Source organism: Falco cherrug, chromosome 4 (genome assembly GCF_023634085.1).
Source record: "Falco cherrug isolate bFalChe1 chromosome 4, bFalChe1.pri, whole genome shotgun sequence".
In the NCBI taxonomy this organism is placed as follows: Eukaryota; Metazoa; Chordata; class Aves; order Falconiformes; family Falconidae; genus Falco; species Falco cherrug.
The window spans coordinates 96619602-96636783 of NC_073700.1; the positions used below are offsets into that span (position 1 = coordinate 96619602).

The 17182-nt window shown below is 36.9% G+C and overlaps 1 protein-coding gene across 28 annotated transcripts in view; it reads left to right on the forward strand.

The window, feature by feature from the left end:
- Positions 1 to 17182, forward strand: part of CLASP2 (cytoplasmic linker associated protein 2) — a 146751-nt gene that overhangs the window by 67389 nt on the left and 62180 nt on the right. For all 28 annotated transcript variants that reach the window (XM_055710468.1, XM_055710471.1, XM_055710469.1 and 25 more), the window contains 4 exons: positions 5845 to 5924; positions 11306 to 11398; positions 12037 to 12182; positions 13615 to 13750. In XM_055710468.1, the coding sequence (XP_055566443.1) occupies positions 5845 to 5924; positions 11306 to 11398; positions 12037 to 12182; positions 13615 to 13750 (455 nt within the window). The remainder of the gene's footprint in view (positions 1 to 5844; positions 5925 to 11305; positions 11399 to 12036; positions 12183 to 13614; positions 13751 to 17182) is intronic.

Consider the following 17182-nt stretch of genomic DNA (forward strand, 5'->3'; position numbering starts at 1 on the left):
GGTCGTCTGTTCCACTAGGTTGCCTTTGAACTTGTCCTTGCTTGAATTAATTTTCCTTGAGTATTGCCCTACTCCCTTCAGCCTATACTTAGGCTTTCAGAAGCTGTACTGTTTAAGCTGCCCAGAGTAATTTTCTTCCCTGTCTCCACTAACTTGTTTGTATCCCAAGCCATCCATTGGATTGTGCTAGTGTGGTGTTCATATGGCCCTGCTGTGGAGCAGACCAAGGAACTTGATTGTTGAAACTCTTCTCCTTGGCCAGTTTATTTTATTTGCTGTTTAGCCAGTCCCTGTTGCGATTTTACTACTCAGCTGTGCTTGAATGAGGGAGATTGGGTAGGAGTATGTGGGAGTTGCCGGTTATATGAAAAGCTGAGTAAGTACTTGAGCTTATCCTGTCCACTTACCATATGCTGAGCTGAAGCAGCTGTCAGTTCCTAATTCATAGCTGCTTGTTTATTATCCTGCAAAACCAAAAGGGTGACAGTACTTTTTTCTTTTTTAATTCCCAGATGATCTGCATCGTCTGCTGCAGATTCTGATAGATATGTGAAGCTTTTGAATTAGTTGAGATGCAGGTGTAGCGCTTCTGTTTCTTTCAGAAGAAAATTGTAATCCCCATCATCTTACTGTAGATGCATTGCTCAGTAAGATACTCTTAACTGTATGCAGTTAGAGATTTGAGGGATAAAAGATGTTTGTATAACAGTACCCCTTTCAAAGTTTACTAAAGTTTAATTTGTGATGCATGTTGTATCAGAAAATAGTTAGGAATTTTTTAGGGAAGTGTTTTGGGAAAAGTGTTTAAGAAAAAAAAGTGAAACTAAGTTTAAGAGTTTGTCTTACTTATAAGTTTCTGTACCGGTTTTGAAATTCCCTTTTTTCACAGGGAAAATTTTGTTCTGAAATTTTTGTCAGAAGACCTATAAAAGTAGAAAAAAAACTGAACTGGACTAGTAAAGACATGCTACCAAATACAAATTGAGCAGTTTTTTGTATTTTTAGACCAGTGCTTGTATGCTTTATTAAACAGTTAAACATGCTTTGATTAAACTCTTCTTTTGTTTCTCAACACAAATACCAGTCCAGTATTGCTGTCAGGACATCTTTCTTCTCCCATATAGTGTTGTCCTGTTGTTTGGTCATCCCATGGTGTACAGCCTTCAGTAGATACTAGCAGGGAGAGCATCAAGGTGGTAGAGCAAATGAGCATTCCAAAGTCATTGTGATATGATGGAAAGATTTCAAATGTTTCAGTCAGAAGAGGGGAAGAACTCAACCACAGGAATTAATTCCTGGATGAGCAAACTGATTCTGCGAAAGACTGGGTAATTTCTTCGCTTGCGTACCGTACTCTTTCTGGTGTTGAGCTGTTCACAATGCTGAACTTAAAGCCTTGTAACTGGAAAAAAACTTTCTTCAAAAAAAGACTCCTAGGGCCTCCTCCTAACTACAAACTGTTAGAAAACCTTAAATTTAACTTATGAAGATGTCATCTGTTAATGGTCTGCAGGAAGCGAGGCATTTGTTTCCTTTGTCTCCATGCCCAGACTTACTGAACTTCAGTTTAAAAAAAGAAAACAAAACCACCAAACCAACAATACCCACAAATACACTGTAAAACTCAGAGGTGCTTCAGCTGCTGTAATATACTTCCATATCAAGTCTGTGTGTTATGTTCAGGGGATTCTTGCTAGCTTCCTGAAGTGGAACTTGGGCTTGCAGGTCATTCTGTGAGTCTGCCTAACAAGAGTGCTTGAAGGATAAGAATAAATAAAGGTTATTAATAAAAACTAACACAGATAAAGGTCTTGTGAGGATTGTTCTCCTTCAGATGCTTTTCTCTTCTGAGTCTTAACTGAGGGGGGTGCCCAGTTGGATTCAGTAGGCTGAGTAAATTGCTCATTTAAGAAAAAACCAGTTGATGAGGCTCTGAATTTTAGTTAACCTGCTGAGCACTTGAAGATGTTAAATGCAGTGGAGTTCTATCCCCTTACAATCATTTATAGTGTTCTTGCCATTAGAAATGCAGTACTTGAACTTTTGTGTACTTGGTCAAAGGTTTATTTGTTCTGTGGGTGAGGTTAAGAACATGCACTGTTCAGTGGAAGGCATCACTTAGGAGAGGTACTTATAAATAGAAGTTTGTCATCACAGCTTGGTCTGAGAAGGTAAGCAACAACAATAAAACAGTTTATCAAAATGTGTGCTCTGTCAGATGTGTCAGTTTTGAGTCTGTAGGCAGTACTGTCTGAAATGAGAATATTGTAGAGCTGTTACTGCTTTTGTGGAGGACAGTCAAGCCTTACAAAAGCAGGAGTTCTTTGGAGAAGTTATTTGATGCCGTGTGTGTGACTGTTACTGTTACTGTACCTTGTTAGCATAGTAAAAGACTTTCTCCTGAATTGAGAAACAGCAGATTGAGTTCTGTCATTTTTTTCATTAGTCTCTAAAGAAACAGTGAATTGTTAAACAGAATTGGTAAGCACACCTACAAAGAGATAGGGAAGGGAAAGGTTGAACAATATTTTCCTCCTCAGCCAGTATAGACTTTTGACTTTTATACAACATAAAAGAGAAGATAGTTACTTCACACTTCATTTTGGTGTGCATATGTCATCATGCAGTTCAGGAGGAGAAACATTAGTGAAATAGAAGTGAATGTGCTATATATAGAGATAACTTCTTAATTTTTGGGAATATTAATTACAGGGGAAAGTGGTGGTTGTTGTTGAGATCGGGGAAGGTGGGAAATGCTGTGTGCTTGGACCAGGTCAAATAGATTTTAAAATCTATTTAAATAGTAGTCTGTCCATCTTCCCTCTCTCTTTAAAGTAATAAATTGTTATTCCTTAGATAAAGGATTTTCTTCTGTTCTTCAGGATTCGTTACTGAATGATGTTAAGGTGCTGGAAAATCTGTTATGTAGTCCATGCTGTTTTCCAATTTTTAAAACGATACTTTAAGGCAGACTAAAGATGACAATACCTAATTATTCAGCAAAGGCAACTTCAACCCCTTTTAATCTGTACTTTATAGTGTACATGAGTGTACTGTGAATACTTGAAATCCAAACATTTTTCTATCTCTTTATGTTCTTGGCCTATGTGCGTCAGTTTTTAATACTGGATTTCTGTAAGTTTATTCCCTTGGCAGAACAGTGTGATGTATGGTAATGCAAAGTGCTTTTTTCACTGCCTTAATAGTGGTGTTTGGGTGCTTATGTAACTGAACAATAATACAGGACTTGTAGAAACTGTTAATTGGGGGGGGGGGTGTTGCCTTTAGTGTCACAGGATCACTGTAGTCTTAATATTTTATCAGGTTGCAAAGAAATGTGTAGTATGAACTTTGTAGGAATTTACTGTGTTGTGACTTGACACAAAGGGTTAGGTTTGACTGAAACTATTAACTACTGTGATAAGAACAAAAAACTTCTATGAACTGTTGTTTATATAATTTTAAACATCTAAAAATAGTTCTTTGACAATACAAAAACTATGTTCTAACCTTTAAAAATTGGGTCTTCTGGTAACTTCTTGGCTACTTCAGATTTTGTTTCCATTCACTTTTCCTGAGCATGTACTGTGTATTGACAGTGGTTATTTTCATACTACAAGTCTTTCTTAAATGTCGGAGTATTTTGGGAGGGACAAATGAGGTTGTGAATTGAACATCCAGACAGCTGTTTGTGCCACCTAGTTTAGAATGGTACCCCTGTGCCAAATTTTATCTTTGCAAGGTTTCTCTCCCCAAAATTCTGCTCTGACCAGGGCGTTCTCCCTTTTAGGACCTGTACAAGTTTGTGTGCCGGGAGAGTGTGTTCTGTGTGTAAAACAGGATATTTCCCTCTTGCTTTTTGTAGCTGGTCAGGCATTCATTAACTTTTTGGAAGGACTTGTTCCCTTTACTGTCTGGATGGAGTAGTAGTAGGCAGTGATTTTTTTCTTTCCTTTCTGGCTGCCATTGGCAATTATGACAGATGGTGTTGGAGATACACTTGTAGAAGTGTGTTACATATAGCATCTCTCTACAGTATCCTTGAGCTAAGGCTGACAAAATCGGTTATATGTTCCTATATTGTACTGCAGGCGCCAAATTTGTCCAGATATTACTTCAGTGTTTTTATGCTAAGCAGCCACAAAGGTGTGTGAGAGCTGTTGTTCTGCATGGAGGTGTTGAGATCTAATAAATGCACAAGTATGCAAACACAGCAGAAATAATTCCCTGCACTATAAATAGATTGGAGACTGTAAAACCACGAAATGTTTAAGAGTGGAGGCACCAAAGAGTTTGATTTGTCAAGAAGTCTTAGCTTTTTGTAGACCACTCAGCCTTAATTGCTTTTTCCTTACAGTTTTTATTTTTTTCTGTGGTTAGTAAAAATCTGTGTTTTATGCCTGATGCCTCCATTTCAGCTGTGCTGTAGAAGTTAGGGAGGACATTCTACCATCTTATCCTGTTGGCCTCACTCTGCAAGAGTTGAGGCAAGACCCTTGTTCCTGAGTGCTCATTTGCTGTAGATTTTTTTCCTTTCAAGAAGGAAGTGTTCTACTGAACTGATTATCTCTGTGTAGTTAACCTGTCTTATCATATTACCTGATTTGATTATTGAAGATGCCTAGAGATTCGGCCAAGCTTCACTGTGTACTTGGAGTTCTAGGCTCATAGCACCATCTGGATCTGATGACCTGTTCTTTGATTTGATAGCGATAGAGTTCATCCCTTTAAAAAAAAAGGGGCTTGCTTGGTAACCCTAATATTTGCAAGAAAGTGAAATCCAGACACTATTTTCATATTACTTTCTTTTTTAGAGTTGCCTTAGTTTCTACGCAAGATTTTAATGAAATTTGGCAACCATATGCCAGTGAAACCAGCAGGTTAGCTGTTAGCATTTTCCCCCGATCCTTTTGCTTGGGATTTGGGGCATCTTTGCCTGTTAAGTGAGAATAATTCAGTCATTTACCTTGCACAGAAGTAATTGCCCTACTACTTGCATGGCTGTCATGGAAGCTTTTGGAGAGAGAACATTTTTGTATGATAGTTTGTTAGTAATGTGTCTGAGAAGTTCTTGGGGCTTCTTTCAGGTGATACAGTCCAGGAAGCCCCGCTGTGGAACACCTATAGGGATGAATGCTCTTGAAAAGGAGGTTGCCAATGAGTGGAGTTCAGATTTTGTTCCAAAATAAATTTTTTACCATGTCCTTGCTTTCCCTGTTGAGGTTCTTGGAGCTTTGAGACTGAGAAATACATCTTACGGTCTTGTCTCCTCATGAGAATACTGGGAGCCACAAATTAAATAAATCATGTAGGGCTACTATGCAAGATTTTAAAATTTATTTTCTTAGGAAAAAAAGACCCCAAAACTTCCAGGGCTGATTAATTGTGGCACATACATTAAGGTGAAAATTCATCCTGAGAAATTTCATGTAATAACAAATAACTCTTGGTTTGGTAAATTGAAACTCCATGCTTTATTTGGGAACATAGGTGTTATAGGATGCAGGTCTCAAAATTCTATGCAAACAGCTACTAGAGTATTGTTATACTAAACATGTTTCCTGTTAAACACAAAAAGTAGAATTATAAAATGAAACCATTTACTCTGTCAAATTGGAAACCACTCAGAATTGTTCATTTTCGGAAAGTTTTAACTTTTCATGGTGAAATGAGAGTTCAGGGTCTTTCAGTTTTTTCAGAATGTTTCAGAACATTCAGGATTTTCTCAAGTTATATGTTTGGAAATAGGTGTTGTGAAAGATGCTTACGTCACTTTGAAAACGTTGACGTACATCTGATGCTGTTTAAATGTTTAAAATCTGATAGTATTTTGCATTGATTTAGGTTCCACTAAAGAAGGAGGAGCTGGAGCTGTGGATGAAGATGATTTTATTAAGGCATTTACAGATGTTCCTACTGTACAGGTAAGATGCTGTGTTATACCTGTGTTTTCAGAAATACGCTATTTGCAATACTATGTGTTGGCCTATTTTTAAAACTTAAGTAATTTTACAGTCTTCTAAGCAAGTGTTGTTACTCTTCCTTCCTTCTGAATTTACAGTCTTCATGGAAAGCTCTTTACTTTTTCCAGCTAGTTACCAAAACCCCCACCTTTTCTTCACTGTGCTACTAATTATTATCACACTGTGTTTCAGCTAAAATCCATTACTGCTTTTTTTAATCTTTTCCAGGAAGCTACTGAATGTAATTGTATGTTTTAATAATAAGAAGATTTCCATAACATTCGAAAATTTGGGACTGCAATTTCAGGGGATAATCAAGTAATAATAATACTACAGGCAAATAATTTAAAAAGCAAAAATTGTATTTTCAAATGTGTCTGAATTGTAATGATACGTGTCTAGCATACTTGTCCTTACCTGTAGCAGTACTTCAAAAAACAAAATCTAGTGCCCTCTTTGAATACTAATGAACCTGTTGGATTCTGAATTCTTAGTTGAAAGATCGGATTTTGATTTCTGTTCTTTAAGTGTGGGAATTGCACATATTTGGTACTCTAACACAGCTGAGTCATTTAACATGGTTGTTTCTCCCTGGACCTAGTTTGAATAAGTTTTCCTTGAGCAGCTGAGGTATGAAAGACAACCAATAACTCAGTAAGCCATAGTTCCCAAACACCAGAAGGATTTTGTATGACTCCCTTTGCTTGATACATACTTTTGTTCTGTTTTTATTTCCCAAGATGATAATGCAGTTATTTGTTAGATCTCCTTCTGTAGTCAGGAATACTGTCTGCTTTTATGAAGGAACACTCTAGCTCCATGATCCCTGTCACATCAAGGAAATATCTGTCTTATCCTGTAAGAGCTTTGTGTTTCTTTGCCTTTCCAAACTGTGTTAAAATTCTTCGGAGGGCAAAAACATGGAGCTCTTAATACTATTTATCCCCCTTATGTTGAACAGAGCCATATTCCACAGCACAGAAAATGTGCTGCCTGTAACAAGTTGAGTGCCTTAGTATTTGCACTCGCAAGCAGAGTTCTCTAATCCTTCACGTTGGTTAATAACATTGCAAGAACAGCAGTGGGGTACCTGTATGTCATTGACCAGTACATGTGATCTTTTGTCTGACTGCTGTATGACCAAGGAAGGTAGCTCATTCTGAAACTGCAAGAGGTGGAGGAGAAACATATATTTGTCTTCACTAATCTTATCCAAGTTGAGGTGAGGATGCAGGGGAGATAGGTGTAACTGACCCCAGAGTAACTTGTTCATTGCATGGATGAGAATGTAAGAAAGACCTGCTGACCCGGGGGGGGGGGGGGGCGCGAATATTGCATTTTTTAAAGTATCCTTAGATCTAATGACTTCCTGCTGTCCAACTTCATGCTTCTGGTTGTGGACAATCTTTGATCCTTCAAAAAAAAGGCAGCTCCCACATTCTGAGACAGTGTTAATTGCTAAGAGAGAGGTTTCTGTACTAGACCCTGTGAAGGAAGAGTGTGTATGACCTGTAATTTGCCAAGTTACTCTAAAAGCAAAGGAAACTTGTTAGAATGGAGAGAGGGAGTTCTTCATACATTATTTGGCCTATTCCTGTGTCTTTCTGTTTTCATTACATTTGTGGATTCCAGTAGTGGCTTCATTGAAAGTAAGGAAGGGAGCTCTATTATGGAAAAACGGAGCCAATTCTGAATCAAGTTCAAGTGCATCTGGATTAAGAGGTTACTGATGGGGGTGGGGGTGTGTAACTCATTTTAAAAGCCTCCAATAGTAGATTTGCCTTTTGAGTAACCAGTTCCAATGACTGCTCATCATTAATTTTTTAGGAATCTCTTATTGTTTACTCATATCTAGTTTGTAATCTCCATTTTGGAAGTGCTCTTCATCTTTATAGTTGTTACTTCTATTTGTGTTTGAGCTTTTAAGTTTTCTGTGTTTGATGTTGCACTTACTTTAATGATGTGTGTGTGCGTGTTGCCCTCTAATGGATAACAGCAGTCTATGAAGAAGATGGGTGATATTGAGATACTATTTCATGGATCTATGTGCCAAAAAGAGAAGTTCTGTGGTGAGAGGATTGTGCCTTCATATTTAAGTTTACAACTATAATGTTTTTACAACTGTTTATTTGCTTTTGATTAAATTGAAGAAAATGCTGTGTTCAGCTTTTTAGTAGTAACTCCCATTAATGGCTAAAATTTGTTTCAAAACAGATGTAGGTGTTTTTATAAAAGGCTGATGTGGGAACTTAGAAACAAAAAAATATATTATGTCATTGACAACACAGAATTTCATCTTGGCCTTGTAAAAGCATGATTAATCAAGGCTAGGGAGAAAAGAAATTTTTAAAATACTACCTTTTATTCCTCTGAAACTAATGTGGGTATGGACAGCCTTCACAATTAGGATTTTTTCAGTGGAATTAGTTTTAATTTCACAAGGTAAAATTATGTCACTTAGTAAATTCCTCATTACAGTGCCAATGTGAATAGCAGAAATTGCATAGATCCAATTCTGTTGTGCCAGGTAATTAAAGGAAAAATTAAATTATTTGCCTAGGCTTGCAAGTAGGGTGGGAATAAACCCGTTGTACATTTCTCTTCTGTGTTTGTCTGTCACCTAGCATGTTTAAATCTCATGGCAGTAAGAACAGTACATGGTCTCTGATACACAGGCGGACAACAGAAAAAATGTCATATTTTTCAGGATCTGCTCAATGAGAAAGCTTACAAAAACTATTTGTACCTTGACCAGAACCTCACACTAGGTTTTGACTGTGCATTGATCAGATCTCAGCTGCCACCAAAAGGCATGATCCCGCTTCCCTTGTTGTTGCACTTAACTTCTTTGTGATAAGTTGGCATAGGCTGTTGAGTTGGCAGAGAGATTTTTACCTTTCCTCTTCCAGGGTTAGTTTTTTGTACTTTAAATCCCTGAATTGGGAAAGAGGACAGGGTGAGGTGGGTGATGGTGAAGGAGGAGTCTGAGGAGGTTGAATCGAGTCGTGAACTCTGACGGCATTTAGTGTTACTGTAGTATGAAATTACATCTTCAGTTAACCGGTTACTACTTCCTTCCACTTCTGAAAGAAGAATAAGGATTTTCTTTGGTAATGGAAATTTAATTTAATAAAAACGCTTACTGAGGCACACATAATATTTATTCTTAATAGTATAGTACCTGTAGAATTAGTGTTGGAGTAAATTAGTGTTGTGTAACAAGTATTAAACACTATCAGTATACACAAGTATATTAAACGGTGATAAAAACCTCATGTTCGATTTTGTGGGCAGTGGAGTAGAAAACATTACACTTGGACCCACTGTTTTCATGATGTCATTTACTCTTTTTAAGTAAGTTACACATCAGATGTTTATTGATGTCTAATGAAGAAGAAAACATTAATTGTGAGGAATAGTGTTTTGGTTTTTATGGATGCAGTAGTGTCCCTTGTATAGAACTGCAAAGCTGCTTCCACAGTGTACCCTGGAAAAGCTTACACAGCTGTGTGATAATAAAAATTTCAAATTAAAAGAAAAAAGATTCAGAAATCGTTTTCTGCATGGTAGCGAAGCTGGCTTGGGTATACTAATTCCTCTGTTTCTGAAGTGGTTCCTACCCTGTTTATCCTACAAACCAGATATGCAGGTGTTTTAGAACATGGATGTCTTCCACCTCCTCAGTATTCCAGCATGAAATGTAGAGGCCTCCATCACCATGTTCTGTTAAAGCATTGGAACGTCAGTAGTCAAGGTTCCGTATCTCCTGTAACTTGAATTAATTTAATAAGCTTAGGAAATTTGAAAACTAGCTGCTTTTGGGGTAACCCTTATAGTAATTTCAAGTTGCACAGGAAAATAAGATACTTTATAGAAAATAGACATTCAGCCTAACTGTAGAACAGAAGAAAGACATTCCTAAATCTTTTTACAATAAAATAAAAGATGCATGTATACGTGGAGAACAGTGTGTTCAAGTGACCAGTGTCAGAGTTCTTCAGTAATTCATGCAAATCAGCGTGTCCTAACTTACTGGTCCTTGTTTCTTCTACATGTTCTGTGCTCTTGCACATAGAAAAACTGTGTCTTGGACTTATTTAAGTCAGGCACTACTGTTTAGGTGCTACATAAGTTGTTATGCTGGCCTCCAGCTTTCACTCCAGAAGGGTGTGAGTGTCCTTGAAGTCCTGAGTCGTACCTGCCAGCCCCATGTGAATGTTTTCGATGTGTCTTAGATGGCACCAGATACCTGTGTATGGGCAACTGAGTTTTTCCCAATGTGCTTATGTAAAGAAATGTTGATCCAAAACCCTGGAAATATTTAGCTGAAAATAAGTATTTGTATTATCAAACTGGTATCATATCTGACTCTGCTCAGCTTGAGTTTCTGGTTAAGTAATTTGCTTCATATTCTCTCGAAGTTGTTCTCAGTCTAAGGGAAAAAAAAACCCACTTGAGATATTGCATATGCAGCGGAAGCAGAAAAGAGCATCCTGTGGCTTATGTGCAGGAGAACAGAAGGGAAGTCAGTTTGTGACATAAATATATTTTCATGATTAGTTTTTTTTTTTAATTTTCTTCTTTTGAAATCCACTGGTTTGTGTGTACAGTTATCAAAAAATGCATTAATTCATGTATTACCAAATAGTGACTGATGTGTATTAGATGGGTCAGGCTTCAGTTTTGCTGGAGTTAGCGTAGTGGGAAAAGAACTCTGACTGGAGACTGCTCCTTACATTACTGACAGCTTGAGTTAATAAGTTATATGCTTGGAGTATTAATACATGTAGAAGCTACTGAAGCTTTTAATTTATTTTTTTCAGACAGATTTTTATTTTAATGTTGACTAGCAGCCTAGTTAGGCCCTCATAAAGCCATGCACTCTTGCAATGCAAAAGTGTGTCCCTGTCCCAAAAGAGTTGTTGGGAATCTGTTGGTTTAGTTTTGTTATAATAGTGAGTATGAAAATGAAATTGAATTGCAATAATACTGCAGCAGATTATCTCAAATCTCAGCTTGTCTTGCATTGTATTTTTTAAAAAATTGAGTTAATGAAATTCTGGATATTAATAGTTCATTACAAAGGTGAAAGGTGAAATCTTCAGGAAAAATGTTGATTCTTCAGCTTTTCGTTTAATTAATATTCACTATTTCGATATCCTCTGAGATTTGCCTTAAAATGCCCATTTATAGTTCTTATACAGTTTTCTGGAACTTTGAGGACAAGATTTTGATAATTAATATATTTTTTTCGGTCTCCTAAAGCTATTTTCCTTCATCAAGTTATCTGGGATATTAACAATATAAATTTTCTGATTTTGTTTTTCCTTTTAATATTTCAGATCTATTCTAGTCGAGAACTTGAAGAAACGTTGAACAAAATCAGGGAAATTCTCTCAGATGACAAACATGATTGGGATCAACGAACTAATGCGGTAAACTTTTTATCTGGTTTCAGGTTTGGGTGGGTGTATTTCATAAAGCACAGGCAGCCAGATATTTTTATATGTTTTTTTCTTGAAGTAATTAAATTCTAGGTAACTGAAGAAATTCTCATTTTCATTTTTAAAACTTGAATTTCTGTATTGCAAAAGTTTGAGCAAGTATTTTAAAAAGGCCAAAATGCATTTTTGCTGACATTTAAGTGGAAGCTTTTCTAAAAGCCATCACTTCACGTTTTCAGTTGGCATTTATGCAAAATGATATATTCTGCCGTTCAGCTGCTAGCATTGGTACCTTTATGTGTGGCTACGATAACTTTCAGTTGCAGGATTAAAATGTGTGTATGTGGCATTTATATTTTTTATCAGTTTTATGGCATCTTGGTGTTTGGAAACAGGTATGTGAATGAACATAATTACGCATTTGTATATTTGTAGACTGGGATCTGAGACATTTTAACTCTAGAATTTAATAATAAATTCTTTTTGCAGTTTTATAAATTACTGCCATTTATTTCAAAGTTAGGCTTTGCTGTAAAGTCATGCCTGTGTACATTTGTGCAATGAAGATACTTTTTTGTTTTGAAGTGGATATTGGTGGTGCCCTAAACTAAATGCTTTAAATTTTTTAGCTGAAGAAAGTTCGGTCATTGCTTGTTGCTGGAGCTGCACAGTATGATGGATTTTTCCAGCATTTACGGTTGTTGGATGGTGCTTTCAAGCTGTCAGCCAAGGATCTCAGATCCCAGGTGGTTAGAGAAGCATGCATTACTGTAGCGTAAGTATAGTTTATGTGCATTTGTGTACATTATGCTAGAGTTCAGTATGAGTTTGACTTATAGATGTTTTATTGGTGTTGCAGGATTATCTTGTTGGACTGCTGTACACTATGACTGATAGTGTCAAATCCACATCTGAAGTTGTAGAAAAAAAGAAACATTTCAATAAATTTGTTCTCTTGGGTGATATAGGTGGACAATAATCCTGTAACAGATCGTATGTGAAGAAAAAGTTACCATCATTACAGAGTACTTAGTGCAAGCTAATACAAACTGCCTTAAGTACTACTGTAATACTGGGGGCTGGTTTTGGCAGTGCTTATGCTTGGGTGACTGCCACAGGACTTTACTGTGACTGCTTGTAATAACAAAGCAAGCTACCCTATAGTGGTCTGAACATTGCACATTTTTTAAGGTACTGTCTTTCCTGTCTGATAATTTTAGAAACAGAAATAAGTTCTTCACCCTTATCATAGTGGGGCTCATTAAATTCAAAGACACACGACACACCCACACACACCCCTCATTATTTTTATTTATAGGGCAGTCTTTCCCACTTCTGTGTTTTCCATGGCTTTGTTTTTCTTCTGGGAAATGTAACCATTAATGTAACCACTGATTTTCAGTTGCCCTTGTGAACAGATATGTCCCAGAGTTCACCCTTGCTATTCTGGTGTCCTGACTGAACAGACCATGAGGACCTGTTGTAGCATACAGCTGTCCCTGCAGGGAAACTGAAGCTTTGAGAAAACAAAGCTAACCTTTCCTAACATGAAGTCAGGAGTAGTGTAAATGTAGTGTGTAAGTGTCCTCACCCAGGCCTAAAAGCATGGAATTTTTCTTGATCCCTAACATGTTAGATATATTTGTGTCATTTGCTGCTGACTACAAATTCTTTTTCTATAGTCTCTCTGTACGGAAGAAGGACTTTTTTGTCACCACTGGACAGTTAAATTACTGTGTGTTGCATGTATTTGTGTATTTGTTAAAATAGAAACCATAACTTCTAATGAACAAGGGGGTCAAGTTTTATGCTTGGCTAATTATGATAAATTCAGTAGTTTTGCATGCATTCAAAAGGAAAAAAAAATCAAATAATTTCCATAAGATTTAGATTTATATACTCTCTAAGTGTTGAAAAGCAGAAATACTACATTTTATGTAGACATGAGAATTCTAGCCTTTCAAATTATGGTATTTGTTTTTCATTACAAAATAACATTATTAGTGTTCAGCCTCTTCAGGTGTCTGCTAAGTAACAAAAATGTTCTACAAATTCTTCAGTTCTAATGAGGCAAGGACTTAGAAATCATGAAATTAAGAAATTCTGTTGTTTGGAAAGATAATCTTTAAAATGTACAGTGAACTTTGTTATAGTAAGACTAAGAAATTAATTTTTGTTAACAAGTTTTATTCCTTCTTCCTGAATAGCCATCTTTCAACTGTTCTGGGAAACAAGTTTGATCATGGCGCTGAAGCTATTGTGCCTACTCTTTTTAATCTGGTTCCCAACAGCGCCAAAGTGATGGCGACTTCTGGGTGCGCAGCCATTAGATTCATTATTCGGGTAGGTGTCTCTCTCTCACTTTGCTTGCTAGGAATATTCAGGTAGTGGCTCTTAGTAGAGATAATAACAATTCTGAAATACAGGATTTTAAATCAGACTTTAATAGAGAAGTAATTTTTCTCACAGATGGACAAATATTAATCATCATTGAAACCAATTGGCAGCATTACCGTAGTAAAGATGGAGGAATAGGTATGAAAAGCAAGTCTTGTTTTCATTATCTTTTTGTAATGTGTTAACTGTAAAAAGGCAAGTGTATTTCAAAGGGTAACTGTCTTTTTAGAAAAGACAGAGCTTAAGCTAGTGTTGTGGTTTAACTCCAGCCAACAACTTAGCACCACGCAGCTGCTCATTCACCCCAGTGGGATGGGAAAGAGAATTGGAGGAGTAAAAATGAGAAGACTCATGGGCTGAGATAATGACAGTTTAATAGGTAGGGCAAAAGCCGTGCACACAAGCAAAACAAAACAAGGAATTAATTCACCACTTCCCATTGGCAGACAGGTGTTCAGCCACCTCCAGGAAAGCCAGGCTTCATCATGTGTAATGTTTACATGGGAAATAAAACACTTACCATTCTGAAAGTTCCTCTCCCCCCCCCCCCCCCCCCCCTTCTTTCTTCTCTGCTTTCTGTGCTGAGCATGATGTCCCATGGTATGGAATATCCATCCCTCTGGCAAGTTCAGGTCAGTTCTCCTGGGTCTGTCCCCTCCCAGTTTCCTAGTTTCTTGTGCCCCTCCAGCCTTTTCACTGGCAGGGCCTGAGAAACTGAGAAATCCTTGACTTAATGTAAACATTACTTAGCAACAACTGAAAACATCAGTATGCTATCAACATTGTTCTCACCCAAACCTGAAACACAGCACTTGCACCAACTGCTAAGAAGAAAATTATCCCAGCTGAAACCAGGACAGATAGTAGTTAAGAAGCTAGTAAGGAATTTTTTTAAAAAAACTCAACCAAACAAAACTATGAATTTTTACAAGAAAACCCCAACATACTAAAAAAATTTGGAACCATGGAGTTAATGTTCAAATGTTGAAGAGGCTGGACATATGTGGATCAGTCACAAAGCAGAAGTTCATGAAAGAAAAGCCTAATACAGGTTTTAATCCTCAGTTTGAAGAACTTTCAAAGCTGAGTCCTTAAAGATAAAGCATTTAGAAGAGAGGAGTGCTGTATACTAGCTGTTTTTTGTCTGTACCTTTAAGCATCTGCTTCTGACTGGTGTCTGAGGCCAGATACTTAGCTAGATTTTTGGAACTTGTACTACTATTTTTGTTTTTCAGATAAAATAGTGGGAGGTTGCCTGTACTTTCTACATTAAGAACTGCATTATTCTTAATGTTAGGCACTTTACTGCTATTCACTGTGATTTCATCCGTGGTTTTAATTTTGTAAGTTGGTGGAAACCTAAGTGGTTTAATCACTCACACCTTTTATTGCCATTCTCATGCATGTTTTGGAATCTGTACTTACTCTGTCTACCCATACCTCTGAGAATATGTTCAGAGACATCTGCATTACCTTTGCCATCAGTATTTGGACTAAAATTCATTGGCATTTTTTCTCCAGACTCTTTCAGTGTACTGTGACATGGCTAGTGGCACAGAGTTGAGAGTGGAGGAACACACACAGGATGATTAAAGTTGTAATTGAAGAGTACCATTTGCAGTAGTATTAGACGAGCTCAGGCATGTAAGAAACAAACCCTGTCTTTTTGTTTACAGTAGCCAAATCAAGCACCAGAAAAGCAACATGAAGTAAAAATTCACTGATTACATTAAATTTGCTTTATTAGTACAGTTCAGTTGGAGACAAGCCTACGCATTGGCTGTAGCTGCCCTGATTTTGTTTAAACTTCCGTTGTTCTTAGCTGTAATTTAACATACTAAGATGGGAGGCATAGAAGCAAGCCTACCCATAGTGCTCAAATACCTAAACAATAAATGGTTTATGCAAGGTGTTCTGACAGAAAATTGAGGTTTTGGTGGAAAAAGAAATAAATATCAGAGTTAAATGAAGTGCACCCCCACATTCCTTTGGACGTTGGTTTTTTGGACTAAATGAGAGTTGGTCAGGGAGTGTGTAATCAGTTGAATATTTAGAGCCGAAGTCGTTAGATCTTTTGGAGTCAGTGTTTTGCTCAAAAACTCCAACCAGAATCCACTGACAGCCAGTTCACATCCTGTTTGGTGCTTCAGTATCTAATTGCTGTGAGGGTGAGTCTGTGTAAAAAGTGGGAGGCTGTATTGTACCAGTGATCTTGAAGAGCTTCGTGTCATCTTTGTTCCCTTACTGGATTTAATCTTTCTTCTCCAGATAGTTCTTATACTGTAGTCTGTTTTCTCTTTCTTGACTCTTAGTAAATCAGGAAACCAATTAAAAAAAAGGTGTGTGTGTGTCATGGTGAGATGGTATGATGATGGCGGAAGCTTTTCCAGAGGGGTGTGGGTGGGATTCAGGTTGGGCAATCAAGTTGCAAGGCAGGCTGGGAGGAAACATGTATCATTACAGCTTCAAAGGGATAATAAGTGAAATGTGCAGTCTTAAAGCCGAATGAAAGCAAGCCCGAGGCTTTGATTCCTTTGCAAAACATTTTCTACAAATTACGACATCAGTAGCTCCAGAGACTTGGAACATACAGATTTCTCCATCTGTAAAAACATTTTATTCTTTCCCCTGATATTGCTTATTGTTCCCTTTCTGACAGTCATGTGCCACTTTTCAATTGAAAGCTGTGCAAAACACAAAGAAAACCCCTAAAACCTGTTTAAAAGTGTTATCAGTATGAACAAATGCAACTGTTAGGCTCTTCCAGATTTGTTGATTAATTCCCTCCTAATTCTGAAGTTAGCAATACTCTGACAGCTGAAAATGATCTCTCTGCTTTTGTGGTGATCTGTGTGCTTATATCCTGCAACAATAACCTAACGAGAAAGTATGATACATGAGATACTAAGAATTACTCAGTATTGTACTTCTAAAGCAGTGTTTTATAGCCTACAGTTTCACACTATTGGGGACTGTTTTAGAAGTTATCTTACGTATTTAATCAAGAAAGGAATAAAGAAATGAACTGAAAATGGATTTTTTGAAGCATGTTACTCTTACTTAGAATTAATTTGTTAATACTTTGTATCTACAATTAGTTACGATAAGTAGAAGTAAGGCTGATTTAATTCTGAATTAAGTATTGCATTTGGATTTAATGTAGTTTACCTTATCCATTTTAAATGTTCAAGAGTAAAAGTTCAAGAGTTTTCTTTTCCCATGAGAACGTTAGGTGTTTCCATATCGATTATATACATAAGCTTGCTTATATTATGTCAAAGCTTTTATTATTTTATTGACATATTTTGCATTAAAAGGAATTTTGTCTTTGTAGCACTAATTGTATTGAACCCTAAAAGAATACCCATAGTTTCAAAC